The 17576-nt window shown below is 39.0% G+C and overlaps 1 protein-coding gene across 4 annotated transcripts in view; it reads left to right on the forward strand.

Moving 5' to 3' along the window:
- Positions 1-8859, forward strand: part of LOC125181335 (transcription factor RFX3-like) — a 232222-nt gene extending 223363 nt beyond the window's left edge. For all 4 annotated transcript variants that reach the window (XM_066987566.1, XM_066987565.1, XM_066987567.1 and 1 more), the window contains 3 exons: positions 2200-2353; positions 5965-6007; positions 6773-8859. In XM_066987566.1, coding sequence (XP_066843667.1) covers positions 2200-2353; positions 5965-6007; positions 6773-7002 — 427 coding nt within the window. In that variant the 3' untranslated portion in view covers positions 7003-8859. The remainder of the gene's footprint in view (positions 1-2199; positions 2354-5964; positions 6008-6772) is intronic.
- Positions 8860-17576: the final 8717 nt, after the last annotated feature.

Here is a 17576-nt window from a genome sequence, read left to right on the forward strand (position 1 = left end):
TACTAGTCTTCTAAATTATTTTAACTATTTTATTATTTTCTGAAATGTATACTGTAATAACGTTGACAAAATTAAAAAAAAAAAAAACTTCAGGCAATAGTCTGAAAAGCTGTTTCATTTTTCCAGGAAAATTAGTGTTGTTAATATTAAACTTGAGACTATGTAACTCAGCAGTGGATGAAATAATCCTTGTATATTATTTTAAGTCTTGTGCAAATGTAATGAGGTTAGAAATCACAAAATCTGAAGCGCATTCAGGAGACATAACAATAAGAACATGCTGGTCTGAGCATCCCAAGGATATTCAAAATCTTGAAGAACTGTGGTAGCTAGCTCAGACGATAAGAGGGCGGTGAAGGAGAAAGGGGGAGTGAACAAGTAGGAAAAAATGTCTCCCCCTGTCCCTTCCATAGATTGGCTCCCTGACGAAAAAAGGCAATAGGTGTAATAGTTGATAGTTTCTGAGATATGGTTTCCAAAGTATGGAGTCAATGACATTGCTGAGTACAAATACCAGGTTAGTGTCATGACCAGAAATTTCATCATATCATAAGCCATTGTTACACCGCACAGTACCATAACAATCTTAAACCAGGGCCCGGAAAGGATAAACAGCATGACAGGGAGCACATACAGAAAGTAACGCGCTATAAAACTCAATTTGGAAACAGGCACAGCAGACTGGAGATTAAAGCAATCAACATTGTGACTAGCAACTATTAAGCAGGTCCAATACTTATACCAATTTCAGTTTAACACACTCTGGTCAAATCTGTCGATATCTCAACCCTTCGTGCCCCACGTTGGGCGCCAAAAAGGACTGTTGTGGTTTAACCCGGCTGGCAGCTAAACACCACACAGCCGTTCGCTCACCCTCCCCCCTCCCTCTCTGGGATGGGGGAGAGAAACGGGAAAGTGAAGCCTGTGAGTTGAGATAAAGACAGTTTATTAAGACAGGAAAATAATAATAATAATAATAATTATAATGATAATAGTACTAGTACTAATAATGTGTACGAAACAAGTGATGCACAGTGCAATTGCTCACCACCCGCTGACCGATGCCCAGCCTATCCCCGAGCAGCCGGCCCCCCCACCCCGGCCAGCCACCCCTATATATTGTTTAGCATGACGTCAGATGGTATGGAATACCCCTTTGGCCAGTTTGGGTCAGCTGTCCTGGGTCTGTCCCCTCCCAGCTCCTGCTGCACCCCCAGCCTGCTCGCTGGCAGGACAGAGCGAGAAGCTGGAAAGTCCTTGGCTTAGTGTAAGCACTGCTCTGCAACAATTAAAACATCAGCATGTTATCAGCACTCTTCTCCTCCTAATCCAAAACATAGAACCCTACCAGCTACTAGGAAGAAAATTAACTCTATCCGAACTGAAACCAGGACAGAATTTTATCCTGAGTTAGAAACATGCTATGAAACACTTTGCGTTGAATAGCTATATAATTTTAAAGACAATATCCTTAATAATATTAATTAAAATACCATGATTTCGGTTTTTATTATGTAGGGAAGACAAAATCTTTTTTAGTGTTTAAAAACCCGTTAAAAAAAAAATCCCATGTCAGCTACTACTGTAGCAGTTATCATAGTAAAGCTAGCTTTTTTTGATTCCAAAATGATACACTGTAGCATCTACTTTATGAAAGTATCATATGGATGTTTTTGTCCACAATCTGTATTTGTCTATTTTAAGATATAAACAAACTTATTTTTGCATTATTTATGTTCTACAAGTTTAAAAGCAATACCAATTAACACCTTAGTACTAGGAATATGAGCTCACCAGGCATAATATTTTAAATGACTACTTAGTTTAAAAATAAATAATCTTAATACAGTTGTATTTTTTTAAATTTTAACAAAGAACTTTCTTCCACTGTGGTCAGGTTTTACATGTGCTCACGTATTGGTAATTGTGCATATAACAAAACAAAACCCTTCCTGTCTTTTTAAAAATTTAGCTTCTAGTTGTGTAATGTGGTGTCCAACAATGCTTTCGGAGAAAGGGGAGAAGCAAATAATTGGCTTTCCTGGACATGTCTTTCTGAAGACATCATAAATCAGATGTTTGTGGTTAGCATTAATTTTAAAAATAGCATTTTTGAAGTGCATATTCCACTGCATATTAATAAATTATGAAAGAATTGTTATATTTATTTCATAAATATTTCTTTTCATATTTAAATAGCTCAATGGTGATTCGAGATTTAACCTTACGCAGTGCTGCTAGCTTTGGCTCTTTTCATCTGATCCGCTTGCTTTATGATGAGTACATGTTTTACTTAGTAGAACATCGTGTTGCTCAGGCAACAGGAGAGACACCTATTGCAGTTATGGGAGAGGTAAGATACCATACAAGATAATGGATTGGTGGATTTAGTGATCGATTTGGATATGCATCTACATTTTTTTTAATGTTTAAGTGGAACTATGGGATATTTTGTAATATAACTTAATATAACTGTTGCAGATTGAATCTCAAATATATTTGGCATCTTCAAATTTGGGTTCCTAAAGTTATATACCTTAAACCATGTTTCCTTGGCTGATTTTTTTTCACAGTACTAAAAATCACAATGACTTCTAACACTAATTTTCTGCAAGTGAGCTTGTTCATAAAAAAAAGCAGATCAAGCTACTAGGTAGATACCTACATTCTTGAGTTCTGGAAAAGTAAATAGTTTATATGAAAATAATAAAGTAAGAGATTAATAGGAAACTTGTTTTTAAGGATATGTTTTTACATGTATTTACACACACTTAATTCCAGTACAAATATTTACACAACTGAGTACTAACTTCAGAAGGGTAGCTCATGTGCAGAAGTTAGTTTTGCTTAAATGGTACTGTTCACGTGTATTGTTTCTTTGTGGCAAGGTTCTGGTAGTGGGGGGGTGGGGGTTGGAATTGGGCTGCAGGAGTGGCCTCTGAGAAGAGGTAAAGGGCTGCCCTGGGCTGGACACAGCTGGTTCCACTGAAGTGGAAACACTGAGGTCCAGGAGGTCCACTCAGCAGTGGACCTATCACAGGCTGATCCAATCAGTAAAGTTTGGGGTGCCTCTGTGAAAACATATTTAAGAAAGGGCAGTAAATATCAACTGGACAGGCACAGGAGGAGGGAATAAGAGTGAGAAACAACAGAGCAGTAGGAGATGCTCCATGGTGGAGCAAATATTCCCTGCAACCTGTGGAGGATCCACCCCAGAGCAGATATTCCCTGCAGCCCATAGAGAACCTTCAGAGCAGATGGAGGAATTCCCAAAGGAACTTCAACCTGTGGAGAACCCATGCTGAAGCAGATTTGCATGATAGGATTTCAGCTTGTGGAGAACCCATGCTGGAACAAAGAAAAAACATGAGAAGGAAGGCGTGTCAGAGAGAAACTGCTATGTAATGACCACAACCCTCCCTGCACCGGCTATTGCCTCAGTGAAGGGACTGAATGTAACATGCAGCAAGAACACAGGGAGAAGCGAAGTGCTTGGAGTGAAGTTGAGCTGGGGAAATGGGGAGGAAAGATGTTTTCCCTAAGCATGTAATTTTTTTTTTGTTTCCCACTACACAAATCAGTAATTAAATATTTATTTTAATCAGTAATAAATTATTTTCCAGTAATTAGTAAGTGGTCTCCCTGTTTTTATCTCCACCCATGAGCTTTCTCAGTCCCATTCTTCCTATTTTCTCTCCCATCCCACAGTGGGGGGGGTGGGGAAGTAAGCAAGCAGATGGGTGAGTGGTCTCAACTTAGAACCATTGTCTTACATGTGTCCGTGGTATTTGCAAACTGAAGTTTACCTCAGACATCTTCTCTTCAGTAGATCACCTAACCTTTAATTTTCATATCATAGAATCATAGAACAGCTTGGGTTGGAAGAGACCTTAAAGATCATCTAGTTCCAACCCCCCCCCGCCATGGGCAGGGATGCCACCCACTAGATCGGGTTGCCCAGGGCCTTGTCCAGCCTGGCCTTGAACACCTCCAGGGATGGGGCATCCACAATCTCTCTGGGCAACCTGTTCCAGTGCCTCACTACCCTCTGAGTGAAGAATTTTCTCCGAACATATCATCTAAATCTCCCATCTTTTAGTTTAAAACCATTCTCCCTTGTCCTGTCATCTGACTGAGCAAAGAGTCGCTCTCCATCTTTTTTATAAGCCCCTTTAAGTACTGAAAGGATGCAATGAGGTCACCCCAGAGCCGTCTCTTCTGTAGGCTGAACAGCCACAGCTCTCTCAGCTTTTCTTCATAGGAGAGGTGCTCCATCCTTCTGATCATCTTTGTGGCCCTCCTCTGGACCCACTCGAACAGATGAACATCCTTCTTGTGCCGGGGACCCCAAACCTGGATGCAGTCATCGGGAGCCATAGCCATGTACCTGTTCAATTTCATCAGGTAGTCTCGAACCTGCTCTTCACTTACAGTGGGTGGGACTTTGCTTCCCCAGCCCTCATCTACAGCTTCAGGGAAACGAGAGATATGAGAAGCCATATGGGAAGCAATGTACCTATAGAATTCCTTCTTGTTATTCTTTGCATCCCTTGCCAAGCTCAGTTCCATCTGTGCCTTGGCTTTCCTGATCCCATCCCTGTACATCCGGACTGCACCCCTGTACTCTTCCCAGGCCGCATGTCCTTGCTTTCACTGCCTGTTCATTTCCTTCTTCCACTTCAGATTTTTGCACAGCCACCCCGGTTTCCTGCCCTCCCCACTCACTTCCTTACACAGGGGGATGAAGAGTTCTTGTGCTCTAAGGAAAAAATCCTTAAAGAGTTGCCAACTCCGTTCATCTCCTTTGTCCGTAAGGACAGTGTTCCAGTTTTGTCCACTAGGTCTTTAAATAGCTTTAAGTTTGCCCTTCAGAAGTTCAGGATGCTGACCTTGTTCTTTGCCAGGCCCATATTCCTCGAGATCACAAACTCAACCAGGGCATGGTCACTGCAGCCCAGACTGCCTCCAATCTTGACCTCTTTAATGAGCTCGTTTGCATTATTAAGCACCAGGTCCAGTAATGCTTCTCCCCTGGTTGGTTTATCTAATACCTGGACCAGGAAGTTATCCTCAACACACTCTAGGAATCTCCTGGATTGCTTACAGCCTGCAGTGTAGTTTTCCCAGCAGACATCTGGGTGGTTGAAGCCCCCCATCAGGATGAGAGTATGTGAGTGTGACACGCTTCGTGTAGTTGAAGCAAGAATGCCTCATCCACTGGCTCCCCTTGATCAGGCGGCCTGTAGTAGACCCCAACCACAAGTTGTCCTTTATTGGTCTGGTCCTTAACTTTTACCCACAAGCTCTCAACCTGTCTGTGGCTGTTTCTCAGAGGCATCTCTTCACAATCAATTCCTTCCGTAACATAGAGGGCAACATCCCCACCCCTCCTTCCCTGTCTATCTCTTCTGAAGAACTTTTTCCAGTTATGTGATCCATCCCACCACGTTTCCATGATAGCAATCAGGTCATACTTTCTAATTGCACCATTGTTTCCAACTCCTGCTTGTTTCCCATGCTTTGTGCATTGGTGTAGAGGCACTTCAGCTGGGCTATCGGTTGCAGCACCTTTTCAGAGGAACCCTTCCTAATTGCTTTGGAACAGCTCACAAGTATTTCCCTGTTGTTTCCTAAAGTGACAATGTTCCCAGGTTTGCTTTCATCACTCAGAGGTACATCCCCTTTTGTGAGAGTTGCTTAAGAATCCACATTATCTCAGGAGTTATCACCAAGGAATTGTACTTTTAAAGTGTTACAAAATGGACAGATGTGGACATATAATAAATGATTCACCTGGAATGGAATGGAAAATGAACTGGTATACTATGGACATGACTGCAGCCACATGCATGCATTTTCATACTAGCCACAAGCTATTGGAGCATAATATTGGCTTCATCGTAGATAATCTAAGGTCATGTTTGTGTAGGACTGCATCTATGCTTTTTATTGTTTATTTTGCAGTTTGGTGATTTAAATGATACATTCCCTGGAAATATGAATAAAGGTAAGCAGTCAACTCTCTAAAATGTTTAATTTTATACAGAACTAATGTGTGTCTTGGAGGAAAACAAGTCCTTATTTTTTGAAAATACAGTAAAGCAGAATCTAATGTGTATATTACTATTATATGTGTACAATATGCTATACATGATAAACAGTATATAATAATAACTAGAATGCTGTAGATAAGGTTCTTAACAAGAAAATATTTTTTTAATATTTATTATTTACGTAAGAAATTTTCAAAATTTCGCCCAGAATTTAGCTGTATATCCTTGTGAGAGAGCTGAAGGAGATGGACAGTTGGAAAAATTAAGATATGATGAGCATGCACATATACCTACATTTGTAGTGAATGATGATTTTGATAAGTGAAGATGGCAGAATTGGGTCCAAGCACTTGCCAAATAACTTGCTAATTGTTACTGAAGAATCTAGTAAGACGTGAGTTTATGTCCTCTTGGTAAACTGTAGGCTTAGTTTGTTCTCAGTTCTTACACTGGTTGTATGATTTGGGGCAAGTCACAACCTCTCTTCAGTTCAGTTTCCTTATCTATAAAATGAGATAGCATTAGAGAGAGTTCATTAACCTATTTATCTGTAGAATTTATTGACTTTTCCCAGTAAAATCTTAAGCTTTCAATTTCTACTTTATCAGGTTTCTACACTTCCCTGTGTTTTCGTATTTCATGTTATTTGCAAAATAAAGGCCCTTGTATTTAGATTTTTCCCTTTTGTGCTATTTTTTCTTGGTTGTTTTTTTGTGTAGATGAGGGCAGTGAAGTTGAAAGTGAAATAGAAGACATGGATGAAAATGGAGAGCCACAAGACAAGAGGGAGAAAACAGAACTGAACCAGGTGGGCTGTGTGCAGCAGCCAGCGCTTGAGAGTGGAGTAGAGCAGAACCTCCTAAACCCACTTCATAATGAGCACATTGTTGCAAATACTCAGACTGTCAGACAATGCACTGCTACTGGAAATACATATACTGCAGTCTAATACTGAAGCACCACACTTACACACAACTACATTAGCCCTGTTGACGCTGGACTAAATGTGGGGCGTGGAGAAAATCGGTCTGAAAGTTGACATCACATTTTTAGCTATGCTGAACATTACCTTTTATTACAGTTGTGAAAAGAAATGGGTGTATGTATGTTGCCAGGTATTTAAAAAAAAATGTAAGCAAAATCATTTTACATTGGATACTCAATGAGTTTTCCTCATTTCAAGTGTCAAGGAAGATTTTTTCCAAGCTTTGAATGTTAATGCTTTTGTCCTCTTATAATTAAAGTAACTTAATTTTTTTCATAGTTTTAAAAATTATGTTAATGTTAATTGTCATTATTATTTCATATACATGGATTTTTAATTAGGTGCACTTCTGTAAAATATCAAAATAAATACTTTATTGTATTTTTACTGGAGGCATACTCATTTGAGTATGAGTTGAGTTATGCATAAAATTTGTCATAAAAGGTGCTTTTCATTGAACAGAACTAGAAGACACTATTTTGATGAAATTGCAATCATTCAGGGGGTATTATTATGATAATGCTGGAGGATTGGGAAGATTTACCATTTTCTTTCTGTAAGGAAGAAGTGTTTTCACTGCATTTACAAATGCAGAATGATAGAATTGTAAAAATGCGGTAACGTGTACACTGTAGGCATACCAAATTATCTGATCACCATGTAAACAATACAAGCTTCCTTTAAAATCCACAGCTCCAGATTTTATTTGCGTGCCAGTTCCTCTGGTTTTGGAGACTACTGGTTCTATATTTGGGACCACTGCACAGATGCTTTTGGTGGTTGAGTGGTATTGTAGAAACTGAACCTGAAAAGAAGTGACTTTATTTTTTATTTTTTTTTAAGTGTATATGCTACTTATGCTGAACTGGACATACAAGAAAACATTCAATTTGGATGACTTTCTTCTATTCCAAGTATTTTCCTACTAATTCAATCTGCTGCTCTCATAAAAGATAATTTATGGAATGTAAGGAATGTAGCAACCCACATAATTTTCTTTTCAAAATATATTTCCTGATTCTTAAAGTAAATTTAAATTTTTACAAAACTTTAATAAAGTACTATAACTAGCACACCTCACTTGTACTTATTTCCAATTGCATAGAATTTGAATAGGTGGCTAGATGGACCACTGCCATTTAAGAATGTACATCAGGGATCATTGTACCTCGGCTATTACATGGTGCCTTAAACAGAACTGAAGCTAAGATTAGTATTTTTTTGTTATTCTTAATAACTGTTAATTTTTTTCATTAAATGTTTTTTTTTTCATGAAAATGTTATTTTTTTCGTGAAAATTTCAAATGAGGTTTATGGTCATTTATCTCTAAATTCATCTGTGCACTGAATCCTCATAGTTTTTGTTCCCCCAAATATCACTGTCATTTTTTCCTTAGAAATCAGCACCCTTCACCAAAAATCCTAAAAGTAACCCATGATAAATATTTACTCCCTTTCATTATATGATTTTAATATGTAAAAAAGAATGAACTATTCACCATTTTCCATTTTTAACATAAGTTTTTTATGCTATAGTATTGTAGTATGATGTGTATTTCAAATTTTGTATTGACAAAACTTAAATGTTTACTTATCATAGTCCTTTATTGGTAGAATGTTGGATTTGTTGTTGGTGAGAGAAGTATGTAAATCTAGATTGCTAAGAAGAGGTTGGACCTGAATATCTCCGGACTGACATTTTGAATAGTTGTTCACTGTTCATATAGTGCAAAAAGAAAATAATATATTCACACAAATAATGTATTTCATGTATTCTAATAGCAATTATCAAAAAAATGGAACTATCCCTGATTCAAATAACTGAATGAAGTTTTTATTTCTATGTTTATCAGTTGACCATTCTCTCAAATGAAATAATATTATCCCCACTTTAACAAATATTTAAAGGAATTCAGTTGCTTTAAGCTGATGTGTATACTTAAAGGTTTGAGAATTTTCTGCTTTGCTTTTATGTTTACTGAAATTTTAATCAAATGTACTCATATGAATCAATTTGCACACCTTTGCTATTTTTTAATAGATAGGTACTGTTAATGATTTAAGACAGAGATATGGATACCTCAATCCAAATTATGTAGCATGCAGCACGTGGCTGAATTACCACATCAACTATGAAGTCTGCTTAACTCTTTTAGAGCTCTAAAAAGCTGTAGCAAGTATCCGCAGGTTAGACATTATAAGAACTCATATGATTTTGGGGTTTTACCTGATCTTGATGTGGAATTCAAAATAATTATTTTAGTGACATTTCTCCCATATAACTTAGTGAATACTGTTGGGAATGGGTGTTGTTAAATTACTTTTTAAATCACAGGGCCCAATTTTCACAAGTTTCATATTTATGAAAAGTTGTTGGTACATTTTCATATTTCCCATCATAAACCAGTTTTTAAAATCCCTCTTTTCAGTTATCTATTTCTGTATTTTATTATTATAGTGTAATATGCTTTGTGCACCCTCTTTTAATGTTTCATTAAAAAACGGAGTATATTCTTTAAATTGTTTACTTACAAAGTCATGATGTACAGCGTTTCTGTCTTTAGCTCACAAATGTGTAAAATGTGCTGGTGTACTGTCACTGAAGAATGCATGGGTCTATAAAACGTTTCAATTTAAACCAAAGCATTTTTAAATGTATGAAATACTGTTTTGGTTCAAAATATTTTCAACAGAAGACCTAATCTGATATATTTGTGGTTATCACCAACTGACATCAGCATTGTTTAGAAAAACATGTATATTAGCTAGAGCTACATTGCAATTTAATGTAATTTATAGAGTGGATTTACAAAACAAAATAACCTTTTATAGTAATGAAAAAAATTGTGAAAATTTAACTTTTTTAATAACGTAGGTATTTTTGGTAATTCATATGACAGTGATTTCAGAGTTTAAAACATTAATTTGAGAGATCAGTGTAAACTTCTGAAAATTGCATTCTTGTCTGTAGAACAGGAAAATATCATGTCTATGGTTTAAAAACAGGTCAGTGAATGGTATTCTAGTATATTTGCTAATTTGGTGATTAAAAGAAAAAAATGTAATAGAAGCATAAACAAAATACTTAGTTTTAGCATTAGAAAATTAATTTAATGTAATGCTTTGCATTAACCCTTTGAGTATTGTAAGGATAAGAACAAAATTTTTTAGATAGGTTAATTAGATCACTGAAAATACTCTATACATCTAAGTAGCTGATCATGCTGCAGAAAATATTTTTTATTTTCTAAATTAAATACTTGCATATTAGACAGAAGTGGTTTTGTTATAGAAGGCTCAATAGGCTAAATTATTCACTGCTATCAACTTGTGCTGTCTGGTGCAAAACACTACTTCTGCTCTTTTGTTTTCATAATTGCATTAATATCTCAAGAAATCAAATATGTAGCTCTACAGACATAAGTTGTCTACTTTAAGAGTCCTTTACAAGATGGAGGTTTAGAAAGAAATATGTATACTATTTTGAAAATCACTTCAGGGTAGTATTAAAATACTCTAATACTGTCGATGAAAATCTTTAGAAATAAAAACAAAACTGCTTAATTAAAAGAATAAATTTTACAGAACTGTTGGTATGTTTGCAGTCAAATTTTCTGCAGTCTATCTGATAGATACAAAAAGGAGAGTGTTGTATTCATATTACTTTTAACTTTCGGTCACTGTGCTATTGACTAATAGAAAGACAGAGGTACTATATTCAGTTTCCTCTACAGGGATGCAGCAGTTTGGATGAATGTCAGAATTAAAAACAAACAAAAAACAAAACAAAACAAAACAAAAAAAAAACACCTTGAAATTGGACCTGCCTTCTGCTGTGTTGAAAAACTTTTTTTTTTTTTTTATTGCAAGTAGTACTCACTAGAGCAAGGGAACAAGTTCAGAAGTGAGTAGAGAGTTTCTGAAATTATGTATAGAAATGCTACCTTACTGAGCTTTTTTGCTGATCCTTTGCAGTAGAAATTAGCAATCCTAGGTGCAGATGTATTTATTCAAACCTAGCTGAGTGGAATAAAAAAAAAGCCTCATTACCTCGTTTAGTGGAATTACGTCGGTATAGTGCAAGTTATAAACTTTTAGTCAGTTAATGCAAATTCATGCATAATTAAAATACAGTACTCAAAGGGTTTTAATTTAACATTTTATTTGTAATTTATTGTGAATGATTACCAGTTTGCCTTGATCATTGCTGCTAGTGATTTTATGTGCCAGCAGACCTGAGTTTAATTTACCAATTTTAATTAGGAAATAGTAAAAGCTACTTACAAAGTAACTACCTAGTTTTTGTTTGAGGAAAATATGCCTTAGTTTGATCATTTAAACTCTCTTGTTTTATTCTGACTGTTTTCTTTGGGGGGAAAAAAAAAAAAAAAAAAGCAGTCCAGCAATAAAATGTTGGGACTGAAAGCTCAAAGTAACTAAATATTTGGTAAAAATTTGATCATGATGTTGTCCAATAAAAAGTTTGGATTCCTTACCCGGTGTGCAATAAACACATCCACACACTAGGTTGAAATATTGTTTATTTCAGAACTGATCAAGTCTGGGTACTAGGTGGTTTCCCACTGTGCTGGCACATCTTAGGACTTTCCATGCCACTCTTAATACAATCCCTTATCAATACATTTACATATTTGTACAATCCCCTAGCCTCCGACTGGTTACATAATTAGCATACTGCTGACATGACAGAATCATTCTGCCCGTCCTCAGAGAGGAAGTGTCTCCCAGCCTAGGGGCATGATTTTTACTATTGTAATGAGGATAGTTCACGTTAGAATACTCCTATTCTTTGTTTTTCAGCCAATTATTCATGTTACGTTTATTGGTGACATATTCAAAGGCATAGTCAGGATGTTTCCCTCAAGAATGTCAACAGAATGGTCTTCCTGATTAGTAGTTCCTCAGTTAATCATCCTTTAGACATCTCCAAGGCCTGGGTCATCTTACCCTTTCCTCAAAGAACATATTTTATCTCTTTCACACAAAACAGAGTTAACTATCTACTGGTATCAATTAGGGCTGAAATTCATCATAGAGAAGAAGGTCCATAACAAGACTATGAACATCAAAATGACCCACACTTAAATCCAAATAAGGGAAATGCTCTTAAGTTCTTCTTTGAATGTGGTGCAAGAGTTTTCAGCACTCCAAAATTATAAATACTTTTAAAGAATTAAAACTGTGGAGGTACAACCTCACCTTGACTAGTGTTTACCAGGGAGCTAATCCAGTATCTTTTGACTTGCAACAAGAGGGGGTTTGGGTACGTTTTGGTTTGTTGTTTGTTTTTTACACAAAGAATACTAAAGGGTTCCAAAATACATTGTTAAAATGATTGTTTTGTATTTAAAGATTAAATATCATATTAAAGTAATCCAATAAAGCAATTTAAAATATCATTTTTGGTACCAAAGCAAATTGCTCAGCTTCACAGAAAATTGCTCATCTTCACAGGAAATTTGGATTTACAGTAATAAGCAATGAGGCTATTGAATAAACTTTGAGTGCCTTTCAAACACTTGGGAAATTGTGCCTGAGATGGTAAACTGTAATTAGGGTAATTCTAGAGCTTGCCAATCAATAATTCTGTCATCACTCAGGACTTTCTTACCTTCTAGGAAACTTACTTGGTACCATTTATATTCTACTGTATTTTTTGTAAGTGCCATTATTTAAATTTCACTTAGTAAGTGGCAGATTACATTATTGAGTCCCACAAGCACAAAAATGTAATAACACTAGGAGAAACTGAACTTTTGTTTTCCAATTTACTGCATACATTATGTAAATGAAGAAACCAACTTTTTTGTAGACTGTACATGTGATATAATGTAATGTTGTTTTGCAGTTTTGGAATTAGTTGAACATAGTTTTTAATTATTTAAGGAAAACATCTTTACAGGATAATTTGATAGTTGTCTTTGTAAAATGTATTTGATTTTGCAAATATGTATTTCCTTATGTGATTTTTTTTGTGAGAAATGCTAAATCTTTTAGTATCTCATGTTCTCTCAAAATTGGAAAGAGAGAAATAATAGTTTGTACGCAATTTGTATTGTGTACTGTACACGAACTAGGAAACTTTTATAATTATAAAAATATATATTAACTTTTAGGGTGTTGTTTAAAAAATAATGACCGAAGCATACTAAAATCAATAGGATTTTTCTGAATATTTCAGATGAACTCAGGCTAGTTTTCTTGTGTTTTTCAAAAAAAATTGTCTTGTCTTCTGATATAAATAAATCTGTTTTCCTGTTACAAATATTTGAATTGGTTTTGGTTCAATATAATTAAATATTTTAGACTGTAAATACTATTGATTTCAAAAGAAAAATGATTTCAACTTCTGCCTTTTAAATGACAGTATATATTTATGAAGCAGTATTAGGAGTCAAAAACTAACATTGAGTTTCTCAGATGTACAATATCACCAAAGCCTACTATTGCAAGTTTTGTTTTAGTAAAATTGTGAAAACATTAGATGCATTAACTTGTTTTCAGATTATGAACGCTGTTGTGGTTTAACCCGGCCGGCAGCTAAGCACCACACAGGCGTTCACTCACCCTCCCCCCTCCCTCTCTGGGATGGGGGAGAGAATTAGAAAGAAATGAAAGCCTGTGGGTTGAGATAAAGACAGTTTATTAGGACAGGAAAGAAAGGAAAATAATAATAATAATGATAACAGTACTACTAATAACAATGTGTACAAACAAGTGATGCACAATGCAATTGCTCACCACCCGCTGACCGATGCCCAGTCTATCCCCGAGCAGCTGGCCCCCCCACCCTGGCCAGCCACCCCTATATATTGTTCAGCATGACATCAGATGGTATGGAATACCTCTTTGGCCAGTTTGGGTCAGCTGTCCTGGGTCTGTCCCCTCCCAGCTCCTGCTGCACCCCCAGCCTGCTCGCTGGCAGGACATTGTGAGAAGCTGAAAAGTCCTTGGCTTGGTGTAAGCACTGCTCTGCAATAATTAAAACAGCAGCATGTTATCAGCACTCTTCTCATCCTAATCCAAAACATAGCACCCTACCAGCTACTAGGAGGAAAACTAACTCTATCCTAGCCGAAACCAGGACAAACGCTGAAATAGAGAGTAAAGAATAAAGTCTGTATTGGACGGAGCCATGTTTATCATGGATCTCTAATAAGTTTCCAGTGTGTTTTGCATCTAAAAACGGAAAAAGTTACTTTAACTGGGGAAGACCCACGAAGTAACAGAATGCTGGAACATCAAAATGAGCTTGGAATACTAGGCTCAAAACAGGTATTTCATACAAAGCTTCGAAAAAATAGAGCAAAGCTGCCTCCTAGAGCTTGAATTTATTTTGTTTGGAAAGTTCAGCTTATGAGCATTTGTGGTGAGATGATCCTTTCCTCAAGTATGGCATGGAACAATAAGACAATAGAATGCATAGAATCATAGAATATCCTGAGTTGGAAGGGACCCACAAGGATCATCGAGTCCAACTCCTGGGTCCCCAAAGGACCACCCAAAAAATCAGACCATGTGTCTGAGAGCATTATTCAAATGCTTCTAGAACTCCAGCAGGCTTGGTGCCATGAGGTCCCCCTCAATCTCCTCTTCTCCAGGCTGTGACTTCAGTCCAAGTGACTTCACCTGCTCCTCATACGTCTTGCCCTCTAGACTCTGCACCATCTTCATAGAACTCCTTTGGACACTCTCTAATGGTTTTATGTCCTTCTTATATTGTGGCACCCAAAACTGTATGCAGTACTCAAGGTGAGGCCGCACCAGCGCAGAGTGGCATGAGACAATAACTTCTCTCAACTGGCTAGCAATGCCGTGCGTAGTGGTTTTACTCGGGTGGGCGGCCGAGCTCCACCATAACCGCTCTCTCGCTCCCCCTCCTCAAACAGGAATGGGGAGAAAATACGATGAAAAGGGCTCAAGGGTTGAGATAAGGACGAGGAGATTGCGCAGTAATTATCGTGACGGGCAAAACCGACTCAGCATACGGAGATAGTAAGATTTATTACCTATTACTAACAAGCTAGAGAAGTGAGAAAAAAAGGAAAGAAACCAAAAGCACCTTTCCCCCCATCCACCCTCTTCCACCTCCTCCCCCGAGCAGCGCAGGGAAACGGGGGAATGGGGGTTACGGTCAGTCTATAGCGCTTCTTTGCCACCGCTCCTTCTTGGTCACTCTTGTCCCCTGTGCTGTGGGGTCCCTCCCACGGAATACAGTCCTTGCTGAACTGATCCGGCGTGGGCTGCCCACAGGCAGCAGCTCTTCAAGAACTGCTCCAGATATGGGTCCGTACCACGGGGTCCATCCCTCAGGAGCAAACTGCTCCAACCTGGATCCCCCATGGGCAGCAGCTCCTGCCAGGTCACCTGCTCCTGCGTGGTCTCCCCTCCACGGGCTACAGGTCCGACCCAGAATCTGCTCCGGCAGGGGTCTTCCACAGGCCGCAGTCTCCGTCGGTGCAGGTCCACCTGCTCCACCATGGTCTCCTCCACAGGCTGCAGCGTGGAACCCTGCTCCACCATGGTACTCCATGGGCTGCAGGGGGACAGCCTGCTTCACCATGGTCCTCACCACAGGCTGCAGGGGACTTCTGCTCTGATGCCTGGAGCACCTTTCCCCCTCCTTCTTCACTGACCTTGGCACCTGCAAGGCTGTTCCTCACTCCTCTCACTCTACCAGCTGCTGTGTGGCGCAGCATTTTTTTTTTCCCCCTTTCTTAAATATGCTCTCACAGAGGCGCAAAACAACATCACTTATGGGCTCAGCTCTGGTCAGCAGTGGGGCCCTTACCAAACATGGGGCAGCTTCTAGGTCCTCCTCACAAAAGCCACCCCTATGACCCCCTGCTACCAAAACCTTGCCACATAAACCCACTACAGGAGTCAGGGATGGCAAAGTACTACCCCACCAGTCAATCTCCTTCTCTGACTCCCTGATGCTCCTCAGCCTGCCCACCTCCTCCCAAAGCTCTGCCACCAGGTGAAGCAGTTATTCAACCTGAGCACACCTCTCACAGCTGTGCTTGCTACTGCCATCCTGTAGTGGCCTAAGAGAAGGGCACACCCAACAGCCTGTTACTTGGGTGGCAGCATGTTCCCCCTGAGCTCTGTCTGGGAGACTGCATTGGTTGTTGTGGGTGCCGAGCTCCGTGAGACCATGGCCTTCTGTCAGGTGGATACCATTACTCCCTGAGTGAGCTGGCCAAACTTCAGTGCCCTCCCTGAGTAAACAGCCACACTACACTCTGTTCACCACACTCCTGGTTGCTTGGCTCTGCCCAAGCCTCAACAGCGGCTCTCGTGAGGGCTGCCGGCTCTTGTCAGCTTGCTCAAGCGGCCTCGATGCAGGGAACCCCCCTGCACGCAGCAATTTCCTGCTGCACTGCAGAACGCATCTGACCCAGAGCTGATTGCCTCGGTTTACATAACATGTCTGCATGACCAACTTATACAAAGAAATCTGTGATATTATAGCATGGTGGTTCTTAAAGATAGCAATGGACTATTCACAGATGATACATAGCTGTGCTGACCCACTCAGTTGCTTGTGAATGGTTGTCCTGGTTCCAGTTAGGACAGAGTTAATTTTTCCTCATAGTAGCTGGTAGGGTGCTGTGTTTTGGATTAGGATGAGAAGAGCTCTGATAACATGCTGATGTTTTAATTGTTGCAGAGCAGTGCTTACACCAGGCCAAGGACTTTTCGGCTTCTCGCTCTGTCCTGCCAGCGAGCAGGCTAGGGGTGCAGCAGGAGCTGGGAGGGGACAGACCCAGGACAGCTGACCCAAACTGGCCAAAGGGGTATTCCATACCATCTGACGTCATGCTAAACAATATATAGGGGTGGCTGGCCGGGGTGGGGAGGCCGGCTGCTCGGGGATAGGCTGGGCATCGGTCAGCGGGTGGTGAGCATTTGCATTGTGCATCACTTGTTTCTTACACATTATTATTATTAATACTATTATCATTATCACTATTATTATTATTATTGTTATTATTATATTCCTGTCTTAATAAACTGTCTTTATCTCAACTCACCGGCTTCACTTTCCCGTTTCTCTCCCCCATCCCAGAGAGGGAGGGGGGAGGGTGAGCGAACGGCTGTGTGGTGTTTAGCTGCCAGCCGGGTTAAACCACAACAGTCCTTTTGGCGCCCAACGTGGGGCTCGAAGGGTTGAGATATCGACAGATTTGACCTGAGTGTGTTAAACCAAAATTGGTATAAGTATTGGACCTGCTTAATAGTTCCTAGTCACGATGTTGATTGCCTTAATCTCCAGTCTGCTGTGCCTGTTTTCCAAATTGAGTTTTATAGCGCGTTACTTTCTGTATGTGCTCCCTGTTGCACTGTTTATCCTTTCCGGGCCCTGGTTTAAGATTGTTATGGTACTGTGCGGTGTAACAATGGCTTATGAAATGATGAGATTTCTGGTCACGACTCTAACCTGGTATTTGTACTCAGCACTGACGTCGACTCTATACTTTGGAAACCATATCTCGGAAACTATTAGCAATTAC

The sequence above is a fragment of the Anser cygnoides genome, chromosome W, assembly GCF_040182565.1.
Source record: "Anser cygnoides isolate HZ-2024a breed goose chromosome W, Taihu_goose_T2T_genome, whole genome shotgun sequence".
Classification (NCBI taxonomy): domain Eukaryota; kingdom Metazoa; phylum Chordata; class Aves; order Anseriformes; family Anatidae; genus Anser; species Anser cygnoides.